The following is a 23082-nucleotide window of genomic DNA, read 5'->3' on the forward strand; positions in this document are numbered from 1 at the left end:
ACTTTTCTGTTAGGGAAATTGGTCTCTAAAACCATAAACTTTGCCTAAAATTTGGTATTTCCCATAAACTTTGAAATTGGTACATAATATCACGAACTTTGCATTTTGTTTGGTATTTCCCGAACTCACTCAAATAAGATATTTTCATCAAAATCTTATTTAACATAGGCAACCGTGATATGTTTTATAATATTTGAAATCACTTTTTAAGTTCATAACATGTAGCATAAAAAGTCACGTTGAAAACCACGTTGATTTAATTGTGTCAAGTATGATAAAAGCCTCGTATGTTAGTCAAATATAGTAATAAACATGCCGTGGGAAATACCAAACAAAATGCAAAGTTCGTGATATTATATACCAATTTCAAAGTTTATGGGAAATACCAAATTTTAGGCAAAGTTCATGGTTTTAGAGACCAATTTCCCTTTCTGTTAAAACTAATGGTCAAATTGTGTTTGACCAAATTAATGGCTTAATTATAATTTAATTAACATAATTAATATAATATTAAAATTTTATAAAAATCTTAATTAAATTAAGAATTGATTAATTTAAAAGCAAATTTACTTAAATATGAAGTTGATTCATATATAATTTCTACTATGTAACACACAATATCTACTCAATTTAATAAACACTAAAACTTTGTGGAAAAAAAAACTTTTCATTAATCGTGCTATGGGAGTTGTATTTTACTACTATAGTAAATTTTTGAAGTAATTTTGTGACAATTTGGGGAAAGCAAAATTCCTTTTAATTTTTGTTCTAAGTAAATTCCCTTTTAATTTCATTAATTTCTATTTTAACTAAAAAATATTTTATATATTTTAATATTAATTTAATTAAGATAATTAGGTTATAATTAAGTTATTAATTTGGTCAAACGTGTTTGACTGTTATTTTTAACCGAAAAAAGTTATGTTTGAACCAAAATATATTATTTGGGATCGAAAGATCACACACTTAATGTATAGGACCAAAAAGGGTTTTAGACGAATGTAGGAGACTAAATTTGGACTTAATTCTTTTTTTAATATCCTTTTATGAAATTATGCTATCTTTAATATCTGATTTTTCTAGCTTGGTTCTTTTTATTTTATTAAAATATTTGTTCGAATAACATCTGAAATTACTCCAAAAAGGCAAAAATACCGTTTAATTAGAAAGTTCAATATGCACAATATGATTTACTAATATTATAGTATATGCAAAAAAAAGTTTTAGTATTAAAGATTAATCAATAAAAAAATGTTTATCCTCATTATTTTGAAATCGTTATATTTGAAAATTCAATCATATTAATAAAATTAACGTATAAGATTAACTATTAGCAGCATACGATACAAATCTCACATCGAGTTAACATAAACTTGTTGAATTATAGTACAAATAAGAATCAATTGTTTATTTTAAATTAAATTAGAGATTGCTAATTTATACTTCTAGTATTTGTTGAGAGGGTTTAAAGCAAATGTATATTTTAGTTTATATAGTCCAAACTCCAATCTCACTATATGTATGATGAAATATCCATTCATCCCACCATTCCAGGCTTATATATATCCATGTGAATAAACTATTTATTTTCAAAGTCAATAATAACAACAGCACTACATAAATTATTTATAATATTTATTCATAGAATTATTAGAGAAAAAGAAAAAAAAGAGCTCTCTCTCTCTTCTCTCTTCTCTCTTCTCTCACAGAGATTCACAAAAACTCGACTGGAGCTGAGGTTTTGGCGGTTTCATGCTTTCGATTGCGATTCGAGTCGGAATCCAAGCTGTGGCGGTTAGTAATGCGACCAATTTCAAGGAGCTCCGAAGCGCAACCACCGTAAAATCCATTTGGAGCTGCAACCTTTTATGATTCTCAGCCGAGGCAAATTCGCAAGCACATGGCGGGTGAGTTCAACCCCGGCGGCGGAGGGACGAGCAGCGGCGCCTCCGGAGGGCACGACCTGATTCCCGTGCCCAATTACTACGGGGGGAGCTTGAATTTGGGGGTGGTGCAGTATTTCGGCTCCGCGGCGGGCCCTTCCTCCTCGTCGTCGTCGCCGCTTCTGCTGGACTCTGTGCCGGGGCTGAAGCACGACACGGGGCTGGCAGTGGAGTGGTCTGTGGAGGAACAGTATAAGTTGGAGGAAGGTCTGGCCAAGTAGGTAGTTCCTTCTCGATTTTGATTGATCAAGGAGTATGTTTGTTGGTTGCAACTGATCGTTTTCACTATTTTTCTACCTAATTGATTGAATTCAGAATTGTGTTGTAATAGTAGTATTTATCCCCAATTTGCAGTGATTTTCATGGCTAGGGCAGAATGTAGATGCCAAATGCTTGGGGCGGTTAGAAATTGGTGGAAGTGGATTAGAATCTAGACGTGGTTGGTTTTGTGTGTCAAAAAGTATATGTGATCTATCTGTGTGGGTTTCTTTATTCGACAGATAATGAGCTACTGATGTATGATACTGAACTGCATTTTGTTCGTTTCGAAGCTGGATATGAATAGTATTTGTGTTTTGGGTTATTCTGAATTATGTTTGACGTGCACCTTGTTATGACTAGTATAGTACTACAGTGGTAATTTATAGAGATTTGTATTGTGGATCAGCTAATATTACTTGCTTCAAAATTGAAACAAAATGTATCTTAAATTCTACTTGTATTAGTTACGTCAAAGGGGTATACTTTCCTAATGGAAAACTGATATACTCACATGAATAGAGATGATGTAATGCATGAGCAGTCATGCTGCTATTAGCCTATTGCAGAGGTGTAGCGTTTGCACTCTGTTTTCCAATTCACATGATGAAGTTTGACGCCGGTTACTTAACATAATACTCTATTAAAACCCAAAGTTTACCTGCTGCACATACTACTGTTGCATGTAGTTTGTGTTGATTATGGCAGTTCTCATGTTTAAGGTTTTCTTTCTTTAAGTGTTTAAGATTGACTCTGATATCATCTGGTTCATTATACTTTCAATCTGTAGGTATGCGCATGAACCCCATATTCTGCAGTATATTAAGATAGCTGCTTCCCTTCAGGACAAAACTGTACGTGATGTCGCTCTTCGGTGTAGATGGATGATGGTAAGTTTTCTTTGTGGAGATGAAGATCACAACTGATTGTTGTGTGTAACTAAACAATGTTATAGTTTTATTGTTATCACTGTTGAATAGCTGTGTTCTTTTCTCGTGTCTGATATAGAACGCTCCAACTTCTTTTCCTATAGTTGTCTAATCAATGCTGCTGTTTTTTAGAGAAAGCGAAGGAAACAGCAGGACCTGAGCTTTGGGAAGAAAATGAAGGAAGGAAAGGTAAACTCTATCTTTTTGGTGGAGCCCCTAGATATTTTCTTTACCTTGCTCATCTTCTTGTAAGTGTATAATTTCGTTTCTTTTATCATTTACCTATTAAAGTTCCCAAAATTTTCAAATTTTGAACTTGTAAACTCTATTATTAGAAGCTTGCTCTTAATGTGAAAAACAAGTTTTTTGAAGGTTGCCCTTGTTTCTCAGGATAAACTAATGGAAGCATCTCTAAAGAATAAAGTCTCTTCAGCTCCGCCATTGAACCTGCCTGCATATTCTTTGTCTTCAAACCATCATAATCAGAGTGAATACATATTTTCAGGAGGTCCGTTTTTCGCCCAGATTTCTGTTAATCTACGGCTCAAATTTATTCTTACTTGGCACAACTTTATGATTCTAATTTCTCTTACATCTTGCTATTTTACTAGTATGCACTAATTGTGTATCACTTTTGCATACGACCCTAAACTGTGTATTGAACAAATTTGCATATGTTTCAGTACTTAGTTACGGAGTCAGGCATCTGTTGGAAGAAAATAACCATGCTTTTGGTCAAATATCTACAAATCTTTCAACTCTCAAGGTAATGGTAGAACCTTCAAACCCTAAAGGAATTTGGCTATTTAATCCCTCATAAATTTGATTTATGGAATGTATGCTGATGTATATAAATACAATTGAAGTATTTTACTATTTTATGTGAATGAGATATTTTTCACATTTCGCAACCAAATCTAGAACAGTTTGGTGAGTGCCTTCTTTTGACCCTCTTCTAAGTATGCTCCCCCTCCCCCCACTCTTTATAGTTATGGGAGGAGGAGAAGTGGAGAAAAACTTCCAAATTTTCATATGAAGCATGTGAACCAAGGAATTTAAGGATAATATAAAAGCTAGCAAGGGATTTGACGATAACGGATGTTGTGGTCGGTTGGAGGAATGATAGAATGTATTAAGTGCCAATAGTAGTTGAAATAACATATTTCATAACCAGACGTCCTTCATATAAAATTAAGCATGTATAAGGAGCTGTGTGTGTTGGCCTAGTGGTTGAGTGGTTAATGTTGAGAACAAAGGTCTTAGGTTCGAGTCCACCGCGACGCGGCCTTTAAGTTTCTGGTCATTTATCAATAAAAAAATTATGTACAAGGAGCTGCATGAGAAATACCAATGAGATTTATCACTGTTAAACTTTCATGTTCACGTTGAAGTAATTCATCCAGAAGTCCAAAATAATGTTGGTTTCAACTAAATTCTAAAATTTGGAGAGTATGAGGACTACTCCTAGGAATGGGAGTTTTAGAGACAGAGTTGAGTAGGGAACCGGTGCTTGGTCTTAACCAACTAAACGCTCCAACTATAAGTCAGGTAGTGAACCCTCTACCTAAGGACTTTCATAAAGAAAATCTGCAAATATGAAAGTTGCTTTACACCATCAACTTTTAGCAGCTTTAACAGTACGCATAACTCCTCAATCATGTTATGAAAAATCAGATTCACTGTTAAAGCCTTTTTATCTTTTAAGATTCACCAGCAATAGAAGTTCATGATTTGTATCTTTTTATGTTTGTTGGTGTAAAATTGACAACGATCTTGGGTTGTGTCTTCGCACTATGAGATGCTCTATAAGTGTTATGTGATTTGGTTGTTTGTTGTTATTAAATTCAGTACCAATCAAACACTATTATATAGAAAGTTATGGCTGGCATTTTGTGTCTTGTGTATGAAGTATTGATAGGTGGTGGATTTATGTGCATTTAATATGCTTTATGGTGATCTATTTCCTTAATAAATCCTTTACTTGTGGTTAGACTCTCCTGATCTTGACATCCATTTACCAGTTGCAGGAAAATATTAATCTCTTTTTTCGTACAAGGAACAATTTAACCACAGTTTTGAACGAGTATGTCATTCTTATTGGGCCCTTAAGTGCCACTTACTTTTTCGAGAGAGTATAGTTTTCACCCTCTTATTCCTGCAGCATAAAAAACATGCCTGGGATTATGAGTCAGATGCCACCACTTCCCGTTCTTGTAAATGAGGAACTTGTTTGTAGTATTTTTCCGCATTCATCTCAGGTATGTCCTGCTGTCTTCCTTCAGGATTATCATTAATGGCAATAAATCATCTGATAAGAGTACAGTGAAATAGTGTCAGTACGTACTCATTTTGGGCTTATCTATAGATCTTGTCCCCGTGTTTTCGTGTAACATGATTCCCCTTATTTATGCAATGAAACATCTGCTACTTTACCTACTAATTTTTTCCTTCAAAAGAAAAACCATCAAAGACAAGAACCTCATAGCATTATCTCAGCCTCAACCAGAAACAATAGTAGTATTAATTTATACTATTAGGTGGCGTTCGGTTGTCATGACTAATTATCATGAGACTATCCATCTAGGATTAAGTTGTGGGATTATTTTAGTTGGAGGGGGGAGGCTATGACTAATTATCATGAGACTATCCATCTAGGATTAAGTTGTGGGGGTCAATCTTATGAACCAAACATGATACATATTTAATCATGAGATTTAGTCTTGCCAACCGAACACCCCCTTATTCTTATTGTATTTCATTGCAATGAGCAGTGACTGTTATTCAACTCTCTCTCTCTGTGTTTCATGTCTCCAGCACATGACATTTGGTGCTTCAAGTTCAATACCTCTGAAGCAGGAGCCAGGATGCTGATTGCTGATGAACATTCATAACTCGGGTCACACCAGCTGGGTCCTTGTAAGTACGGAGATTTTGCTGTAAAGGTGCAAGAAGCTGGCAGGTTTTCCAGCTTAGTGTATGCCTCCCCAGAGGAATAGCATGTCGTGCCTTGTTGAAAGAGGCCCGGAGAACGTTTGGATTGTTCACGGTGCAGCAGATGCAAATGCAGATGGTCGCAAAGCGTTGAGCGTTGTTTTGGAAGCATGAGAGGAGACAGGGCCATGTTTTCGGAGATAAGCTGCTGTAGCCTCTTGTGTGTGTAAAAATGTACACGAAAACAGAAACTAGTATGGATCTTATCAAATTTGCTGAATTATTTCACCTAAATAGCCACCCTCTAATCATGGTGATACTGATGTTGTATTTTATTCCCAATAAAAATGGTTAATCTGATTTCGGAGGTGATTTTGTTCCAACATTTTACCACTTAGAAATAACTACTACGGAGTACTATACTTAACAAGCAATAAACATGATAAAAATAAAAATAATGATATTAGTCAACTCATACTTCTAGTCATTATCTATGGATAGTCTATCAAACAAGCCCCTAATGATATTAGTCAACTCAAATAAAAATAATTTTGCAAATTCTAAATAAAATATCAACAAAATAACAAAAATTGAAAATTGAAAAGTAAATTGATAAACACCTTAATGGTTAAGCCCGAACTGCCGGTTCAGCCCATTAACAGATTGATGGTTTCAATTTTCAAACCACAACTATCTTTACCATACACATCGGTTCGATTCGGTTTCGGTTTTAAAATTATTGGAATTATAATAGACAGTTAATCACAAATTTTGGCCTAAAATTGAAAAAAATAGAAGATTAGGAAAAAAAAAAAAAATTTACGGAAAATAATTAAAAATCGACAATAATCATCCTAAAACATACATTTTGTACCAACATTGAAAATGGATTTTGGTTCATAAACCAGAACCACCATTTCTATGGTCGAACTCGTTTTGGTTCAATTGTTATGACCCAAGCCACCGATTCTTAAATTGGTGGTATGACGACGTATTCGACCTCGTCGATGATCGTTTAGTCAAATATGGTAATGTGCGTGTAAAATAGAACAATAGTAAATTAAATAAAAATTAAATAAAAGTAATGGTTTCCAAAATCTCCCGCCAAAACAAGAATTTCTTAATATAATGGCTCCGACTCTTCCCATTATCTCCTAGCACCACCGACGAAGAATGAACGGCGTTAATAGCGGCGGCGCAGCCCCAACCGGCTGCTACAAGTGTGGCCGTCCCGGCCACTGGTCTCGCGACTGTCCCTCCGATCCCAACACCTCCGAAACAACAAACAACAACGACAATCAACGTTCAAACCTCGATCCGAGCTCAAAGTCCGCGTCCAGGCCGCCTCTCGCTCCACAGAAGCCCAAGCAAAAGGCACCGAGAAAATCCAGGCCCAAGCTTACTCCCGATCTGCTACTCTCCGACGCCGGCGTTGGCCACATCCTCCGCTACTTCCCGCCCGCTCTCAAATGCCGCGGCCGCGGCCACGAGGTAAATCCCCTTAAATCAGCCCTAATTATGCCTTCTATTGGTTTAAGGAATCTTAGATTACTCTTGGATTGAAGGATTTGAGGCGTTTTCTTAATCCTTATTGTTAGGGTTTCTTTGATTTGAATGGATCTATTCATTAGAATTCAAATTCAGTGTGCTATCGGTTTAAGGAATCCTATGTATTACTCTTGGATTGATTTGGGTTTCTTTGATTGAAGGATTTGAGGCGTTTTCTTAATCTTATGTATTTTTAGGATTAAAAATAAAAATTAATGGATACATTCATTGGAATTCAAATTCCAGTCTCCAAAAACAAAGCTACTTTAGTTAGGATTATGGTTAATAGATAAGCAAACTGTCTAGCATATTCTGAGTAAACTCATCCCCAATAGTGTGTGTATGTGTGTGTAAATAAGGAAGCTTGTTTTATGATACTACTACAATTTTACCTGTATTGTTGGTTCCTTCGTGCCATTGGCGAAGCAAATGAAAAAACTAATGCTTTGTTTTCTTCTATACAATTTCTTTGTGTCAGAAAATCAAGCATCTTATGAATCTATATCTCTCCTGATTACAGGTTGATGATCTGCGACACCTACTTCGGATGTATGCTGACTGGCACTCACGATTACTTCCCTATTATAACTTCGAACAGTTCTTAGATAAGGTGGAACGAGTGGGCAGTTCAAAGCGTGTCAAGGCAAGAACTCTCAGCTTTTGTGCTTGATTCAAATAGCTATCTGTTCATTGGAGATTTGCTCTGTAGGTGGATTGTTTTTATGTAGTATAGCATGCCATTTTATTTATATCCTTGATCGGCTTGCAACATGTAGATATGCAACACATTAGAAAAATATGAGTTTGTTTGTTTTGATTTGAGTTTGTGTAATTGTGTGACCATATTTGATTCTATATATTCAAAATGTGAGTTTTATTTGTAACCATATTCTTCTCTTGTATTAGCAGATGTGCTAGAGCAAGACCAACTTTGTTTATATCTGGCTTTGAGTATTTGAATTAGGATGATGATTGTCTAGTTTAAATATTTGAACTGAAATTACTGTCTCGTAATCGTTATCCGATTATGATTAAGAAAGCCTTAGAACTGTGGTAGTAGGCAAAATATTGCATCATTTTGAGGGTTTGCTTCTTAACACTGTCTTCTTTAAATTCTGAGAGTAGGTGTGTCTTAGAGATCTACGTGACAAAGTTTCGAATGGAGTAGACCCTACGAAGCTGCAGGAGGATCAAGTTCAGCAAGACTCAGTTGATGAACAAGGTAGTCTATTTTGGTTGCCTAGCTATAGAATGCTTTACTTTGCTGATATGTGCAGTTGTGTACTTATACAAATTAACTAACCGACATACCGTGGAAATATTACAACAGAAAGTGATATCAATGGGAAGATCCATCATGATATGCTGTTTAGGATGGTATCAACCGTAGGCCTCTTTTGAGGATTTTTTGGCTTCCTCAGAGGACTGTTTTTCTTTTAAGTTTTAATTTCAGTTCTCTGTCTTTTGTTTTCACTTTCTACTTGTTCTTTTTGCGTTCATCTGCCTTTACTCCATAACGAAAAGACAATGCTCACATTCAATGTACTCTTTTTTTAAGTAAGCATTTGATAAAGTTCACAGTTCCCTTTCCTTGCTACTCACTTCAAGTCCGCCCACATCTCTTCCTTAGATCAATCAGATTTGAAAGCCATTTTTCCTTGTACCTACATTATCTTATTTTCTCGACATTAGCAATTGTAAGCACGCATTCCCTTCCCATTGAGCCTTCGGTTGCCTGACTGATATTTTCTGTGTTTTGTTTTGTCAGATACAAGTGTCCTCGACATGCCACGCGATACCCAGGAGAATAACAATATGCAAACCAAAGATGATAATGATTTTCAAGAAGACATGCCTCAAAGCATCTGGGAGGAAGCCACTCAAGTGAGTTTGTTTTTTTGTTTCATTTGATGCAATAAGATTAGCAGTCAGTCCATTCATGAGTCTGCTCCAGCTGGCATGAGTGAAGATGGGCCTTTCTTAGTAGCATTTTGATGTCCATCAATCTGTATTCATATATCATCTCTGTACACCGGCTTCCATTATCTGCTCGTGTACACCAGCTTAAGTAGCTATTTGGAGGGAAGCTGACCTCCTCCCTTGCTTCTCTCGTGTACACACCGAGCCCCTTTTCTCCTCTGCCCACGGAGAAAAACTGTAGGATTGGTACTAATAGCTCATCACAGAAGAAAGGGAAAAAAATAAACTTACCATAAATAGATAGATCAATACAAATTTTGGTAGACGGTCCAAAATTTTATTTTGTGGACGGAAAGAGTAATACGATAATAGAAACGAATTGTCCTTTTTGTATACTTTCCCTGGTTCAGATTAAACTGGAAATCCTTTGGTACGTGCAGGAACCTTCTCAGCCTGTTGTTGCTGATACGTCTAGAGCGGAAGAGGTGCCGAACCAGACAGTGGAAGTGAACCCCAGTAACTCCAATACATATGTAATGACGGAAGAGCAAAAGGCGCGCATGGAAGCTAACAGATTGAGAGCATTGGAGAGGGCAGCTGCTAGAGCCCTCTCTAAACAGGCTTGATCATTTCAAATTACTTATGTAACTCCAAAACATTTGATCATTATTTTTATATAAACGTGTTGTTACTTGTTACCATTTCCTCGTCTGTCTACTGCTTTTCCTATGCATTCTAGAAGTTTTTGTTTGGTGCATTCATGATTCAGCCTTTTACATCGTGAAAACTTAATAGCATCTTCATTTTGAAAAAAGGAATAGTTTATGGAGCAGTTTATATAAACTGTTCCAAGATTTTATTAAGAGTGTTAAATGTAGCATACCTTCTTTAACTTTAGATTACTTAAGCAAAACATATGCGATAGTGCAAGACATGTCAATATGCCTTATTTTGAGACGTTTGGTTTAATTATAAGCAAATTTTAATTTGCACTAAAAATGGTCAATTTCAACATATTTGTGGACTCCAATCACCAGACAATCACATGATTACATACTTATCTGATCTTTAATTCAAGAATCAGACAATCACATTTCAAACCAAAAAAACTAAATAGTGAAATGGGCAATCTCCCTCCTTCGTGAGGAAAGATGAATTTAATTTAAATTAATGATGTGAATGGCATTTAAGAGACAGATTTGGTTAGTTGTTGTTCAAAATGTACTAGTACTATAAATTAGTACTATAAAAGTGAAAAATGCAACGCTCCCTCGAATCGCTAAGTCTTCAATTCCAAAGCAACAACATAAAAGCCGTTACCGGATTGGATGATATTGTGTGATCCCGCGTCTCGGGGGAAGCTTCCTCAGTATAAACAGGATGAGTGCTGAAGGCAAGATCTCCACCAGCTGCAAACACAGTGAATTGATCACATTCAAAAATACCTTACACAACATTGATGAAATGGTGCGTTGGAATCTTCAGTTTATCAGGAAGCTTACGAAATAATATATGAAATTCAACACAGGGTGATCCACAACATCTAGATCTGCAGCTGTCTGCAACGCATTAAAGCACATCTGTAGGATGCAGCCCGGAGGTTAAGCCATGGTCAGATGACGGGTAAAAATTAGAAAAAAACGAGTAAAAAGTGAATTATATACGCCACAAGATATATGATAGAACATGTATATGCTTGTAGGTAAGTATACAGGTACGGTAGCCTTGGAGTTGTATTAGAGGCACATCGCGAAAACAAGCAAATCGAAAGTACAATGATAACGAAAGGAATGGCATTAAGACACTGAAACATAAAGCATGTGAACTCAAGAATACTCAGTGTAGGTTTCTGAAGATATACAAGTGCGAATCATAAAGAATTCAAGTTCATACCTAAAAACCACATACACAAAACTGCATGTGGATAGTCCATTCCATACGTTGTACAAGGATGAACGAACAACTATGTGATTTGTCGCTACTAACCTTGTGCAGAATATATTACTATCATTATTAGTACTTATGATAAAGTAGTGGCAGAAAAATAAAGTTCTTGACTGTATACCTAATTGGGAAGTATATCAAATGCAATGTAATATAAATCCCTCTCAAGTCACATTACAAACACATTGATCTCTACCCGGAATCTAAACAGCTAGTACATGACTAAAACTACACGGACCATGTTCTTGTGGTTTCCCCTAATCTGAGTGAAGTTGGGCGGTTCCATTGTGTCTTTTGAACTTTCTTAGATATAATTATTTGATAGGAATTCGTGCAACGCTTCAACTTGTTGAAGTACATGAATAGCTTTTACATAGGGAGCATTATAAGATTGCAATCAACTCTCAACTAACATACTATTTAGTTAATAAAGTTGGAGCATAAATTCATCTATTAAGGTTTAAGACACCATATATTCGAAATGAAGGAAGAAGAATGTACGTTGCAATCGAATATTCTCAGATTGGTTCTTGAATAATTGACACAGTTATCAACATTTTCATGATTAACTGATCAATAAAATTATGTGATTTCTCGACAACCAAGAAGTCCAACCTATTTACCATATAATCTACACATTTGAGAGCTAAACTCATAGATAAACGAAACTTACCATAATACATCGAATGAGAAAACACGAAAAGCATATCGTGGTCATGTAGCCAACCTGAATGAACATCAAATGGAAAGAGGAAAGTTAAAATAAACAGACAATCACTTGAACAATATAACTATAAATGTTAATAAGAGCTCACCTCCTGTAGTTTCTTGCGTCGCCCTTTTGATTCTACGGGGAATCGTTGTAACATCAAGAACAGCCTGCACAATCAAGACATCAGAGGTAGGGCAAAAGCGGCAAAGCTGCACCTATACAACACTCTTAATATCAAGAAATGTGCGTAGAGTTTAAGGACACATTTTTAAGTATTTCATGAATATTACCAACAAGCTAGTTTAACTAACATAAGAGCTGGTGAAAGAAAGCATAATCACAGAATGTTCACGTGAGCATCAATCGTGAAATTTGGTTACCTTCCACCATAGAGAATAAATCCCAAGGCCGCAAATAAAGAAACACCTGCCGAGTGAGTCAATATCAAATTGGAAATTATCACCAGTAAGTATATACACAACATCAATTAAAAATGCCAACCTGCAAAGAACATTCTTGACAGAACGACAGTTGCATGTATGGGCTTCCACCACTGGACTACCCATAAAATTATCTGCACAAAGTTAGGACAAAAATCGATAATACGATTTGCTCTCAGAGATATCTACAGAAAAGCATACTCTTTCTGATGTTAATTATATCTTATTGCTTCCAAAAAACATCTGTCCATATATTTCCACTGGATTATACAAGAAGCAATAAGCGCCAATTTAGGATATCCGTAAATTAGAAGAATACAACGATTCCTCTACAAAGAAATGCGCGACATATCCCAACATAGTTCTATTATGTCAATTTTATAGTTACACACAGAGAAATGATATGCACCTGAATGGCATACACCACACCATTGATTGTGTAAAAAGTGGGGCCCAGCCAATCAGTTGATACAGCACGAGCCTGTCAATGTTGTATGAAGCAAATAAGTAGCCCCTAAAACTCATAGCAAGCAAACTGAAGATTAATAGAATCGAAACTGGACCTGATAATAAATCTCTGCCCAGAACAACACTAATAGTGCATATGTAGTGAAGAAGGCGAGACTTGGCAGGCCAAGCATTACATGTTGGAAAATCTACTCCGCATGCAACACGGTGTCAGGGAAGAATTTGTTAAAACTATCCAAACCAGCACTAACACGAGTTATAGTTAGTACCTCCGGCTCTAAATCTTGAATGTCCCTACGGAATATAAACACTAAGCATCGCACTGCATAAACAAAATTTTTAAAAAAGGTCATTTTTCTTAATAAGAATCTCCAAATATTTTTTCTAACATCAGTAAATTATAAACATGGGAGATGCATGCAAACCTGCATTAACCAAGAAGTTGAGGAAATGGAATACTTTCTGAGTTGTCCAACCATACTCCGGTACTCTCAATTGTATCCTTACCAATTGTACCTACAACGAATTAATCATTTCCAATCAATTTTTCACAGTTTACTTCTCAGTTACTCCACTTCTCAGGAGAAGAGTATAAGTATAAAACGTGAAATACATGTGTATAAAACATACTACTATAAACTACCTCATAAGCTGTGGCAGTAAATTACGTTCAATTTACAAAGTTTTAAACAAATGAAAGTAACAATAACCAAAATGAAGAGTGTGCAAATTTGGTACTGATCGAGAAATTCGAAATGCTGAAAAAACGAAAACAACAATTCTCAAGCTACGGCAATAAATTACGATCAAGATACTGAATTCGAAACAAATCAAAGTAGCATTAAACTAAAACGAAAAATCATCTCGGAATTATGGATGCTGATCGGCAAATTCAAAATGCGGAAATAAACAAAAAATAACAATTCACAAGCTGCGGCAGTAAATTACGGTCAATTTACAAATTGTTGCTCCATAATCAAAGCAAAATTCGAAACAAATCAAAGTGACATTAAGTAATCTAGAATCAGCAAATTTGCCAATCATAATCTCAGAATCTATATGCACTGATCGAGAAAATCAAAATGCAGGATCAACAAACATTCAAAGGCTGCGGGAGTAGATTACGAAGTTCAGTTTACAAATTCGAAACAAATAAAGTAAGATCCACTACAGAATGAGCAAAGTTTTGGAATCATAATGTTAAAATCTATATGAACTGATCGAGAAATTCAAAACGCAAAAAAAATAAAATGCGGAATTCAAATTTGGAAGAAAATGAAGAGAGGCGTAGAAGAATCACAATCTCAGAATCTATCTGTACTGATCGAGAAATTCAAAATGCGGGGAAAAACAACAATTCACAAGCTGCGGAAGTAGAATACGAGATTCAATTTACAAAATTCGAAAAAAAAATCAAAGTGAGATCAACTACAACGAAGAATGAGCAAAGTCTCGAATCAAAATCTCAAAATCTATGTGAACTGAAAGAGAAATTCAAAAGGCGAAAAAAAACAAAAGCGGAATTCAAATGCGTACAAGAGCAACAGCGGTGACGAATCCATAGAGCGCGGCGAGGAGGTGGAAAATCCGATCCTGCCAGACGACGGACTTGTTGACGGTGTCCCACCAGTTGACGGCGTCCTTGAGGAGAAGAGCGAGCGGCGCCGTGGATCGGCTCAGCATATCCGCCAGCGGTTGATTGTCGGACATGGAAGAGGAGATCGCAATCGATCAGAAATGGTGGTGGGAGAATTCCACGAGAGAGAGGAGAAGGAGAAGAAGAAGTAGAAACTGAATTGGAGCAGAGATTGGCATGTGACGCGGCGCGTGGCGGAGACGCTCTCCGGAGAGAGTGGCCACGTGGAGTTTTGGGAGAAGGCCATCACCTGAGAGCTTCACGGGTTCCCCGCCTTTTCACCCGCTAAATTATTCAAATACTCTTTTCTTTTTTTTTGTGTCTATTTAATTAACCTTCTTTCTTGGCGTAATTATAAATCATTGAAAGTTACAATATAGGAGTACACTTTAATTATGGTAAGTTCATACTCCCTCCTTCTATAGTAATGGAGGAGTTTTTTTAGGCAGAGAGATTAAGAAAAATTGTGTTAGAGCATCCCCATCCGTGCTTTTATTAAGAAAAAAAAGTGGGTTCGGACCCACTTTTACTCTCTGTCCTTAAAGCATCCACAATAAGAATAGGTCAGTCATAGGCAAGCCACTCTCTCTCTCTGCCACGTCAGCAGCACTAAAAATCCACCTGTCACGTCAGCATTTACTCAAATAGGTCATCCGCAATAAAAATAATTCAAAACAACTACATTTACGGAATTAAATTTACGATTAAATTACGGAATTAAATATACGAGACATATACGGGAAAATTCATTAATTGCATTAAAAAAAGGTACATTCATTTAAAAAAATAAATTACATAATAAAGAAAAAAAAATATCGTCGTGCAGTCTTCCGTGCCCACAACTCTTCAATTATATCCTTTTGGAGTTGAATATAAGCATCCACTTGGCGCATGTCGGCATATTCCTGGAGGCGGCCGACTTCATCGTGAGGTACCCCACGTCGTACGCTAGGGGTGGCCGTTCCGTAGCTTGGACCGGCTTCATCGTCATTGGCCCAACTAGTCAGTTGTACGCCTTCGTCTTCGACGATCATGTTGTGCATGATAATGCAGGCGTACATTATATCATGCCGGTTGTCGTTGGCCACAAATGAGACGGCTGGACCGATGCCCTGACACTTCTCGTTGAAGAGGGGCGACAAGTTGAGGACGTTGAGGTCGTTGATCGACCCGGCTACCCCAAAATACGCATGCCAAATCCACAGCCGGTAATTAGCTACGGCCTCGAGGATCATCGTGGGATTCTTTCCCTTGTAACCGGTCGTGTAGGCCCCTTTCCAGGCAGTTGGACAGTTCTTTCACTCCCGATGCATACAATCTATGCTGCCTAACATCTCAGGAAACCCATGCTGCTCTCCGTGCATCTGAATCAGATTCTGACAATCTTGGGGGGTAGGGCTTCGAAGGTACTGCTCACCGAAAATTTGAATCACGCCCTGACAGAAAAACTTCAGACATTCCAGAGAAGTCGTCTCACCGATGTGGAGGTACTCATCCCACATGTCTGCCGCGCCTCCGTAGGCCAACTGCCTGATTGTCGTCGTGCACTTTTGGATAGGGGTGTGGCCGGGTCTGCCAGCCGCATCGTTCCTGAAGCGAAAATAAAGATATCGACGCTCCAAAGCGTCAACGATACGCATAAACAACTCCCTGCGCATTCTAAAACGCCGCCTGAACATGGTTGCTGGAAACCGCAGGTCCGGAGCGAAGTAGTCGTCATATAGCCCGCATTACTCATCGCTCGATGTTGCTCTTGTACAGAAATTTAGAGAGAGAGAAAACTCGTTAAAACAAGTGGTGCAAATGAAAATGAAACTAAAATCGCGTATATATAGGTTAAAAAAAATTTTAAAAAAAAAAACGAAAATAGGCGCTGGCCGATCGGCACGCCACAATGGCAGCCAGCGCCCTCAAATCGGCTAGCCCACGCCGAATTTTTCGCCGATTCGGCGCTGGCTGATTACAATAGTTCGGCTAGCGGCGCGGATCGGCTAGCCGCTATTGTGGATGCTCTTAGGTAAGAGCACAACACCCACATCCATGCTCTTCCGTAAGGACAAGCTCAAGGGTCCCACCATTCTATTATTCAATTTAAATACTTCAATTAATAAATACATTTCTACAATATAAAAATATATTAAAATATAAAAAATACATAATTAAATCCTAAAAAATAAAACTTACATAATTAAAATCCTAAAAAATAAAAATACATAACTAAAATCCTAGAAAATACATAATCAAAATCGAAGGGGTGATCGCCGGAGTCGGACATTGTGTAGTGTGGTGAAAATTTAGATGAGAGAATAGATGAGAATTGTGTAGTGTGATGGGAATTTTTTTATGTTGAAGTGAGGGTATTTATAGATGAAAATGTGAATTTTGGGAAAAAGAATTGAAAAAAAATAAATTAAAAGTGTGTAGAAAACGGATACTAATTTATTGGGAAGTGGAAAATATATTTTTTATTTAAAGACGATTATTTTAATTAATTTCGATTTAAAAAAAAAAAAAAACAAAATTGCCAACAGCTATGCCGTTGGCCAATCGCAGCCCGCCATGTAAGCCTGCTCAGCGGCACGGCCGTGCTCTTATTTAAGAGCACCGCCCTGCCGCTGGCACGGACGGACGACTTGCAGCGGCGGACAGTGGTAAGCCGTGCTGCTGGCACAGACGGACAACTTACCGCTACGGATGCTCTTAGGTGGGTTAAGTAAAAAGAGAATAAAGTGGAAAATGAAAAAGGTAGGAAGAAGAACAGAGAAAAAAGTAAAAAGGGATAAAGTAGGCATATAAAAATGTGTTGACTTTACTAATAAGAGAAATGACTCTATTATATGAAACGTACCAAAATAACAAAATAATTCTATTACTATGGAATAGAAGTGGCTACTTGATATCATATATATTTAGAATAATGTTTTAAAAATAGGATTAGAGTGCTGGTCGTGAATTGACGTGTTGTCCAAATCAAACTGGATAACCTTTAACACATTATATGCTATAAATATTTAGAGCAATGCTTTAAATTTGGATTGGTGCAGTCGTGAATCGGCGCATTGTCTGATTAGAGTATGACGTCAAAACCGATTGGAATAATGGAAGTTATGAATAAGAAAATTGGCAAATTCAATTGTGATATGACCGACTATTGAATACATTTGTAACATTCGATTAGCTTTTATATGTTCATTATACTCTAGTTATATTTTTCTCTATATGTGGAGTACTATATTCAACTATATTTCATCTCTTTCACTTGACATACTTAATAGTCTAAACATCTTGTATTTTTTTTTTTTTTTTTTCTAAAAGTTAAACATTTCGATTTTGGGTGATGTGATCGAAAGGTTTTAGATTTGATAGTAGTATAATTTTGGGCCTACCAAATTGACTGAAAATTCTCCAATAGGAGAAGATGAGGTATTTTAGATTGATAACCCTCTGTCTCTTCATATTGTTAAATATATTTTCGTATATATATTACTATTACAATGTACTAGGTTTCACTATTTACTATATTTTCTATTTTTTTTTTTCTATTTTCATACTTTATCAATTTTATTTTTAAGAAAACATATAAAAGTATAAAAGTGTTAGATTTGATAGTAGTGGAGTACTATAATTTTGGGCCTTCCAAATTGACTGAAAAAATCCCCAATAGGAGAAAATGGGGGATTTTAGATTGATAACCACCCTCTTTATATTGTTATTTTGATCTACTGTATCTATTAAAATTAGTTAGTTAAGTTAAATATTTTTTTGTTAATTATTATTATTATTATTATTATTATTATTATTATTATTAATATTATTATTATTACGTAGGTTTCATTATTTACTAAAGTTTTTTCTATTATTTTTCTTTTTTTATTTTCATACTTTATCAATTTTATTTTTAAAAATCATAAAAGTATAATTTTGAATCTTGCTAAATGATAAAAAAAAATCATATGTTTGACACAAGATCGTATTGGATCCGTCATCCGTGGACAAGATTGATAAGATTGAAATAATACCAAAATAGTCTAACGTTCAATTATTTAATTTTATATTTGATTGATTGATTATTATGTGTACTAAATTAAATGCTAATAATATCGAAATTTTATTTTATAATCATGCAAAATATAATTAATTAAGGGCAATCAAAATCATTTATTACTTTTGCATGGGTTATTTAAAAAAATTGTATGATAGACTATAGTAAGTGATTAAATAATCAATTCAATTTTGTGATGATAAAATGTACTGTATTAACTAATAATATTGCTCTCACATCAAACCATTAATAAACTTAAACTATTTTAGTGGAGTACTATATTTTATTATTCAAACCAAACGCCTCAGATTGTATTTTAAGTTGAATTAAGTTATATACTCAATACAAGTGAAAACAAGCGAATGAGCTATCGTCTCAATTAAATTCAAAAGGCAGAAAATGCATTAATTCCAAATGTCGTCATGATATTATTAAATATCTGTTTTAAATTAACCTGACTCGAAATATAATTAAAAAGTAGTATCAATCTTATTTTTACATATTAATATTTTAGTTAAAATATAATATTATATTTATATATCATAAGTTTTCCCTTTATTTTGGATGGAGTATTTATGAAACAAACAAGCTAACAAGATTCATTTTATCTAATTTAGTGGAGTAAAATATTTAGATTCAATCACATATTCATATCTAATTTAATAAAGCGAATCAAAATATTTCCACTCATTTAAAAAGGAATTTGAAGCATCACTCTCTCATTCAAAATCACACTGCTTTTCTTGCTCAATAATTCTTCTTTGAATTTTTGGGCGAATCGTGATGGAGAACAACACCAATGACAAGGCTGATTCCGGCAACCAGGAAAACCCCAACGATCACTGCAATCCTAGCATCGACAATGCCAACCCTATCTCCGGCGACGTCGCCGGAAATCGACCCCAGAGAACCCCCTTCACCGACCTCAGTCAAGTCGACGCGGATCGAGCACTTGCTCGCACTCTCCAGGAACAGGTTTTTCCTTTTAATTCCGTTTCCGGTGCCTTTTTTCTGCGTTATGGTAGCTTTATTCTGTATAGGGAACTTGTTTTCTTTTCAACTTTGCCGATTTCTATTTTCGTCTAATTAGGGTTTATGAAAATCGCAATTAGGGTTTTTCTTTCCAGATTGGTGCTATAGTTGTTCTTCACCTTGTTGTGTTGTTTTCTTCTCAATTTCGGTGATTCGGTGATTAATTTTGGAAATTAGTTGAAGTTTTGATTCTGCTTGACACAGGAAAGAGCTTATATGATGTTGAGAATGGGAGGCGGTGGTGGGAGTGATTCTGATAGTTGGGAAACGGAGAGTTACGATGATTTTGACGAGGAGGATTATGATGAGTCGGATGTTGAGGTGGGCGATGGTGAAGTGCGTGTATTTGATGAGGATGCTAGTGCTGAAGGAGAAGACGATGATGAGGATGGCCAAGATGTTGAACTGGATCCGTCTGCATTTCCTGATGACGAAGCGTATGCGAGAGCATTGCAAGATGCTGAAGAACGCGAGATGGCAGCTAGATTGTTGGGCCTGGCTGGGATAAATGAAAGTGAGAGTCCAAGTTAATTGCTTTCTGGTTGTTATTTCGTTGGATTATGTATTAGAACTGAGATTACTGACATAGATAGAACTCTTTGAATATTGATTGTTTGGCAAAGGTGAAGATTCCGATGAAGAGGATCATGATGGAAATTCTCAGGTATGATCTGATATTCTTGTTGTGTGTTCTTTCGATGGTTGTAGAGTTGTAGTTGTAGGCCAGCTGGCCTGGGAAAGGGAAATTATTACTTTATGATATGCTGACGAAAATTGAGTTGAAGCCTTCTTTGTTTGTGTTGAGATTTGAAGTATAGAGACATCTGAGAAGAGGATAAGTTGTATTCAAATTAAGAGAGATTCTCATGTATACAGGGAGTAGAAAGCTAGGTTTGCATACTTAGAATCCTTCGTGCAGTTAGCTACTTTTGACAGCTATCACAGCTTGATGCAGTCTCTCATCCATTTTATATCTGTGCTTACATCTGACCATTTGCATTGTTATTCTATTAGAAGTTTAGAACTGCAAATGAATATGCTTAAATTTGCTTGTGCCATGCCTAATACTGCTACCGATCCTTAGGATGCATGGGACGAAGTTGACCCTGATGAACTATCATATGAGGTAACTTAGGTTACGAGTTTATGTTATATTTATTCTTGGATCATACTTTATTTTGAACATCATGGCTGTCTTTGTGTTATAGGAGCTGCTTGCCCTCGGTGAAGTAGTTGGAACAGAAAGCAGGGGCCTTCCTGCAGAGACAATCGCTTCCTTGCCATCAATTAACTACAAATCACAAGGCAGCCAGGAAGGAATCAGTGATTCGTAAGTAACATAAACTTGCTTTATTCAGATATACTTAACTGTTTGCCTTTTACCACTATGTTGCTCATAATGATTAATTGCTCAACGGAATGGCCCCTATATTAGTAATTCTTTCCTAAATTTTTCTTCCCATCTACCACCTTGAATGAAAGTCTAGTTGTAATACTATATATATATATATATATATATATAGGGGAGTGATCAAAACAAGTATGTGCTTAAATCAAGAAATGCAGCCCAAATCTTGGCCCTAGGATTAGATGATCTAATGGTCAATAATTAACCAAAAATACGGAAGGTCATAATTAAGCAGTTCTAGGTCATATTATAAAATTCGGGTTTATGTCATGTTAAGATCATTTTAGGTCATGCTTTGTTAGCATGACCTAAAAATAAACTAACTATGACCTAAAAATACCCTACGTATGACTGTGTTCTGCGCTTCTGTATTTAAATCTAGTTTTCATAGATCAATATGTCACCTTTTCTCTAGCAATGATGCTGGTATGCTGACAACGTTTTATTGGTGGTTGTCAGCTGTGTTATATGTCGGCTGGACTTTGAAGATGACGACACCTTGATACTCCTTTCTTGTAAACATTCCTACCATTCAGAATGCATCAACAGTTGGTTAAAGATAAACAAGGTATGTTCTTGTTGTTATGCCATAACGCATTTAGGTGAAAGGTGCTGACACCCCCAAGCATGCCCGTATATTTATATGTATAACCGCAAAGCATATAAAAAAAATATGTTACATAAAATACGTAATATTTCTATTTTCCCTTGTTATATACCTGAGGCTGGACACTCTGATTACTTATGCTCTAAGTTATGTAATGTAGTAGTAATATTTTTTGTCTCGTCAATCATTATGGCCACTCAGCCACTGGTACTCCTCCCGTCCCATTAAAAGTGACTCGTATTCCTTTTTGGGGTGTCCCACCTAAATTGACTCATTTAATTTTTTAGCTAACAAACATCATATTCTTACTTTATTCTCTCTTCTGTTGTTTGTAATACTATGACATGAGTCGTGTCCATGTCCTTTAGAATCAGAAACTTTTATCCAATTTCAAGCCTTTTCTCTATTAGGAGGATTCTGTGCCATCTATTTGGGTACTTGATTCATGAAGTTATAAAGGTCGAAAACCAACATCGCAGTAGTAAATTTAGCATCTAAATATGCTCTCTCTCTTTGAAAAGTTATATTCAGATGTTTGGAACTGTGAGGGGTAATGATCGTTGGTGTATGATGCTGTCGTTTGTGTAGGTCTGTCCTGTATGCAGTGCCGAAGTCCCAACTTCTCAGATGAGCTAGCAGACTCGATGATGATGGAGTTTTGGGAGAGCACTAAACTCCAGGATGGTGAAGAGTGGGGGCATTCTGCAAAAAGATGGAAGCAAATAAAAGATAGCTTTTCCATCGTTTGCTATATTACTAAATCTAAGAGCAAATCCAGCTATATTATTGTTCTTTCATTTTCTTGTGCATGATTTTATATTTATATTCTCTTTTTGGGGCCTAGTTTCTTTCCCTAATCCAAAATGTATTTCGAATTCTCTGTTTTGCTATTTAATTCTCCCTCCATTCATGAACAATTGTTTCATTATTTTCCTTTTTATTTTTCGGTAAATATATCTCATATACTTTTTTACTATTCATAAAACTAATTTTTTTCATTATTTTTCTTTTTGTCTGTCTGTAAATAACAGTCTTATTTACTTTTATTACATTCGATTAGATTTTTATATTTTTTAAATTTGCATCAAGTCAGAATATGACTTTAAATCACTACACTAAAAATTATGAGTGCTTACTGAATAAAATTGCCATTTTCCCTTTAAAATATAGTACTCCAACAATATTCAAAAGTGGCTACTGACAATAAATTGCTAAATTGTGAAATTATTCAGTCTTCATTGAGCGTTTGTTCAAATTTGTCGAC

The 23082-nt window shown here is 35.9% G+C and overlaps 4 protein-coding genes across 6 annotated transcripts; 3 read left to right on the plus strand and 1 right to left on the minus strand.

The window, feature by feature from the left end:
• Window positions 1–1650: 1650 nt before the first annotated feature.
• Window positions 1651–6431, plus strand: LOC125214915 (uncharacterized). 3 transcript variants are annotated; one of them, XM_048116138.2, is made up of 8 exons: window positions 1652–2160; window positions 2992–3091; window positions 3263–3319; window positions 3521–3638; window positions 3814–3896; window positions 5158–5213; window positions 5292–5388; window positions 5945–6431. In XM_048116138.2, exons 1-8 carry the CDS (start codon window positions 1901–1903, stop codon window positions 5999–6001), a joined length of 828 nt encoding a protein of 275 aa, XP_047972095.1. In that variant the 5' UTR covers window positions 1652–1900; the 3' UTR covers window positions 6002–6431. The 3 variants fall into 3 exon arrangements, with proteins under 3 accessions (XP_047972097.1, XP_047972095.1, XP_047972094.1); XM_048116137.2 differs by having other exon boundaries at window positions 1654–2160; window positions 5152–5213; XM_048116140.2 differs by lacking the exon at window positions 5158–5213 and having other exon boundaries at window positions 1651–2160.
• A 757-nt stretch (window positions 6432–7188) lies between these two features.
• On the plus strand, window positions 7189–10230 carry LOC125212712 (zinc knuckle (CCHC-type) family protein). The gene is made up of 5 exons (XM_048112948.2): window positions 7189–7552; window positions 8130–8252; window positions 8735–8831; window positions 9378–9493; window positions 9970–10230. The coding sequence occupies exons 1-5, from the start codon at window positions 7235–7237 to the stop codon at window positions 10153–10155; spliced, it is 840 nt and encodes a 279-aa protein (XP_047968905.1). The 5' UTR covers window positions 7189–7234; the 3' UTR covers window positions 10156–10230.
• Window positions 10231–10643: 413 nt separating this feature from the next.
• LOC125215378 (tobamovirus multiplication protein 3-like) lies at window positions 10644–14901 on the minus strand. The gene is made up of 11 exons (XM_048116781.2): window positions 14630–14901; window positions 13519–13609; window positions 13363–13415; window positions 13189–13281; window positions 13035–13106; window positions 12687–12759; window positions 12566–12611; window positions 12289–12352; window positions 12147–12200; window positions 11032–11109; window positions 10644–10938 (listed from the first exon to the last, which is right to left on the minus strand). The coding sequence occupies exons 1-11, from the start codon at window positions 14801–14803 to the stop codon at window positions 10846–10848; spliced, it is 891 nt and encodes a 296-aa protein (XP_047972738.1). The 5' UTR covers window positions 14804–14901; the 3' UTR covers window positions 10644–10845.
• A 4558-nt stretch (window positions 14902–19459) lies between these two features.
• On the plus strand, window positions 19460–22735 carry LOC125210709 (E3 ubiquitin ligase BIG BROTHER-related-like). Its single transcript, XM_048110286.2, has 7 exons — window positions 19460–19746; window positions 20008–20317; window positions 20427–20467; window positions 20888–20929; window positions 21012–21133; window positions 21671–21779; window positions 22407–22735. Exons 1-7 carry the CDS (start codon window positions 19555–19557, stop codon window positions 22452–22454), a joined length of 864 nt encoding a protein of 287 aa, XP_047966243.1. The 5' UTR covers window positions 19460–19554; the 3' UTR covers window positions 22455–22735.
• Window positions 22736–23082: the final 347 nt, after the last annotated feature.

Source organism: Salvia hispanica, chromosome 3 (genome assembly GCF_029641045.1).
Source record: "Salvia hispanica isolate PSC_SH4W2 chromosome 3, Shi_PSC_v1, whole genome shotgun sequence".
Lineage (NCBI taxonomy): Eukaryota > Viridiplantae > Streptophyta > Magnoliopsida > Lamiales > Lamiaceae > Salvia > Salvia hispanica.

What these genes read in the sequence shown, in the direction of transcription:
- LOC125210709 (XM_048110286.2), top strand. Translation starts at nt 19,555, where the DNA reads ATGGAGAACAACACCAATGACAAGGCTGATTCCGGCAACCAGGAAAAC. An exon ending in CCTGGCTGGGATAAATGAAA is followed by an intron (nt 20,318 to 20,426) that starts GTGAGAGTCCAA and finishes TGTTTGGCAAAG; the next exon opens with GTGAAGATTCCGATGAAGAG. An exon ending in GTTGGTTAAAGATAAACAAG is followed by an intron (nt 21,780 to 22,406) that starts GTATGTTCTTGT and finishes TCGTTTGTGTAG; the next exon opens with GTCTGTCCTGTATGCAGTGC.
- LOC125214915 (XM_048116137.2), top strand. Translation starts at nt 1,901, where the DNA reads ATGGCGGGTGAGTTCAACCCCGGCGGCGGAGGGACGAGCAGCGGCGCC. An exon ending in TTGGAGGAAGGTCTGGCCAA is followed by an intron (nt 2,161 to 2,991) that starts GTAGGTAGTTCC and finishes TTCAATCTGTAG; the next exon opens with GTATGCGCATGAACCCCATA. An exon ending in TTCGGTGTAGATGGATGATG is followed by an intron (nt 3,092 to 3,262) that starts GTAAGTTTTCTT and finishes GCTGTTTTTTAG; the next exon opens with AGAAAGCGAAGGAAACAGCA.
- LOC125212712 (XM_048112948.2), top strand. Translation starts at nt 7,235, where the DNA reads ATGAACGGCGTTAATAGCGGCGGCGCAGCCCCAACCGGCTGCTACAAG. An exon ending in GCCGCGGCCGCGGCCACGAG is followed by an intron (nt 7,553 to 8,129) that starts GTAAATCCCCTT and finishes TCCTGATTACAG; the next exon opens with GTTGATGATCTGCGACACCT. An exon ending in GCAGTTCAAAGCGTGTCAAG is followed by an intron (nt 8,253 to 8,734) that starts GCAAGAACTCTC and finishes TTCTGAGAGTAG; the next exon opens with GTGTGTCTTAGAGATCTACG.
- LOC125215378 (XM_048116781.2), bottom strand. Translation starts at nt 14,803, where the DNA reads ATGTCCGACAATCAACCGCTGGCGGATATGCTGAGCCGATCCACGGCG. An exon ending in GGGCAGAGATTTATTATCAG is followed by an intron (nt 13,107 to 13,188) that starts GTCCAGTTTCGA and finishes CAACATTGACAG; the next exon opens with GCTCGTGCTGTATCAACTGA. An exon ending in GACGCAAGAAACTACAGGAG is followed by an intron (nt 12,201 to 12,288) that starts GTGAGCTCTTAT and finishes ATGTTCATTCAG; the next exon opens with GTTGGCTACATGACCACGAT.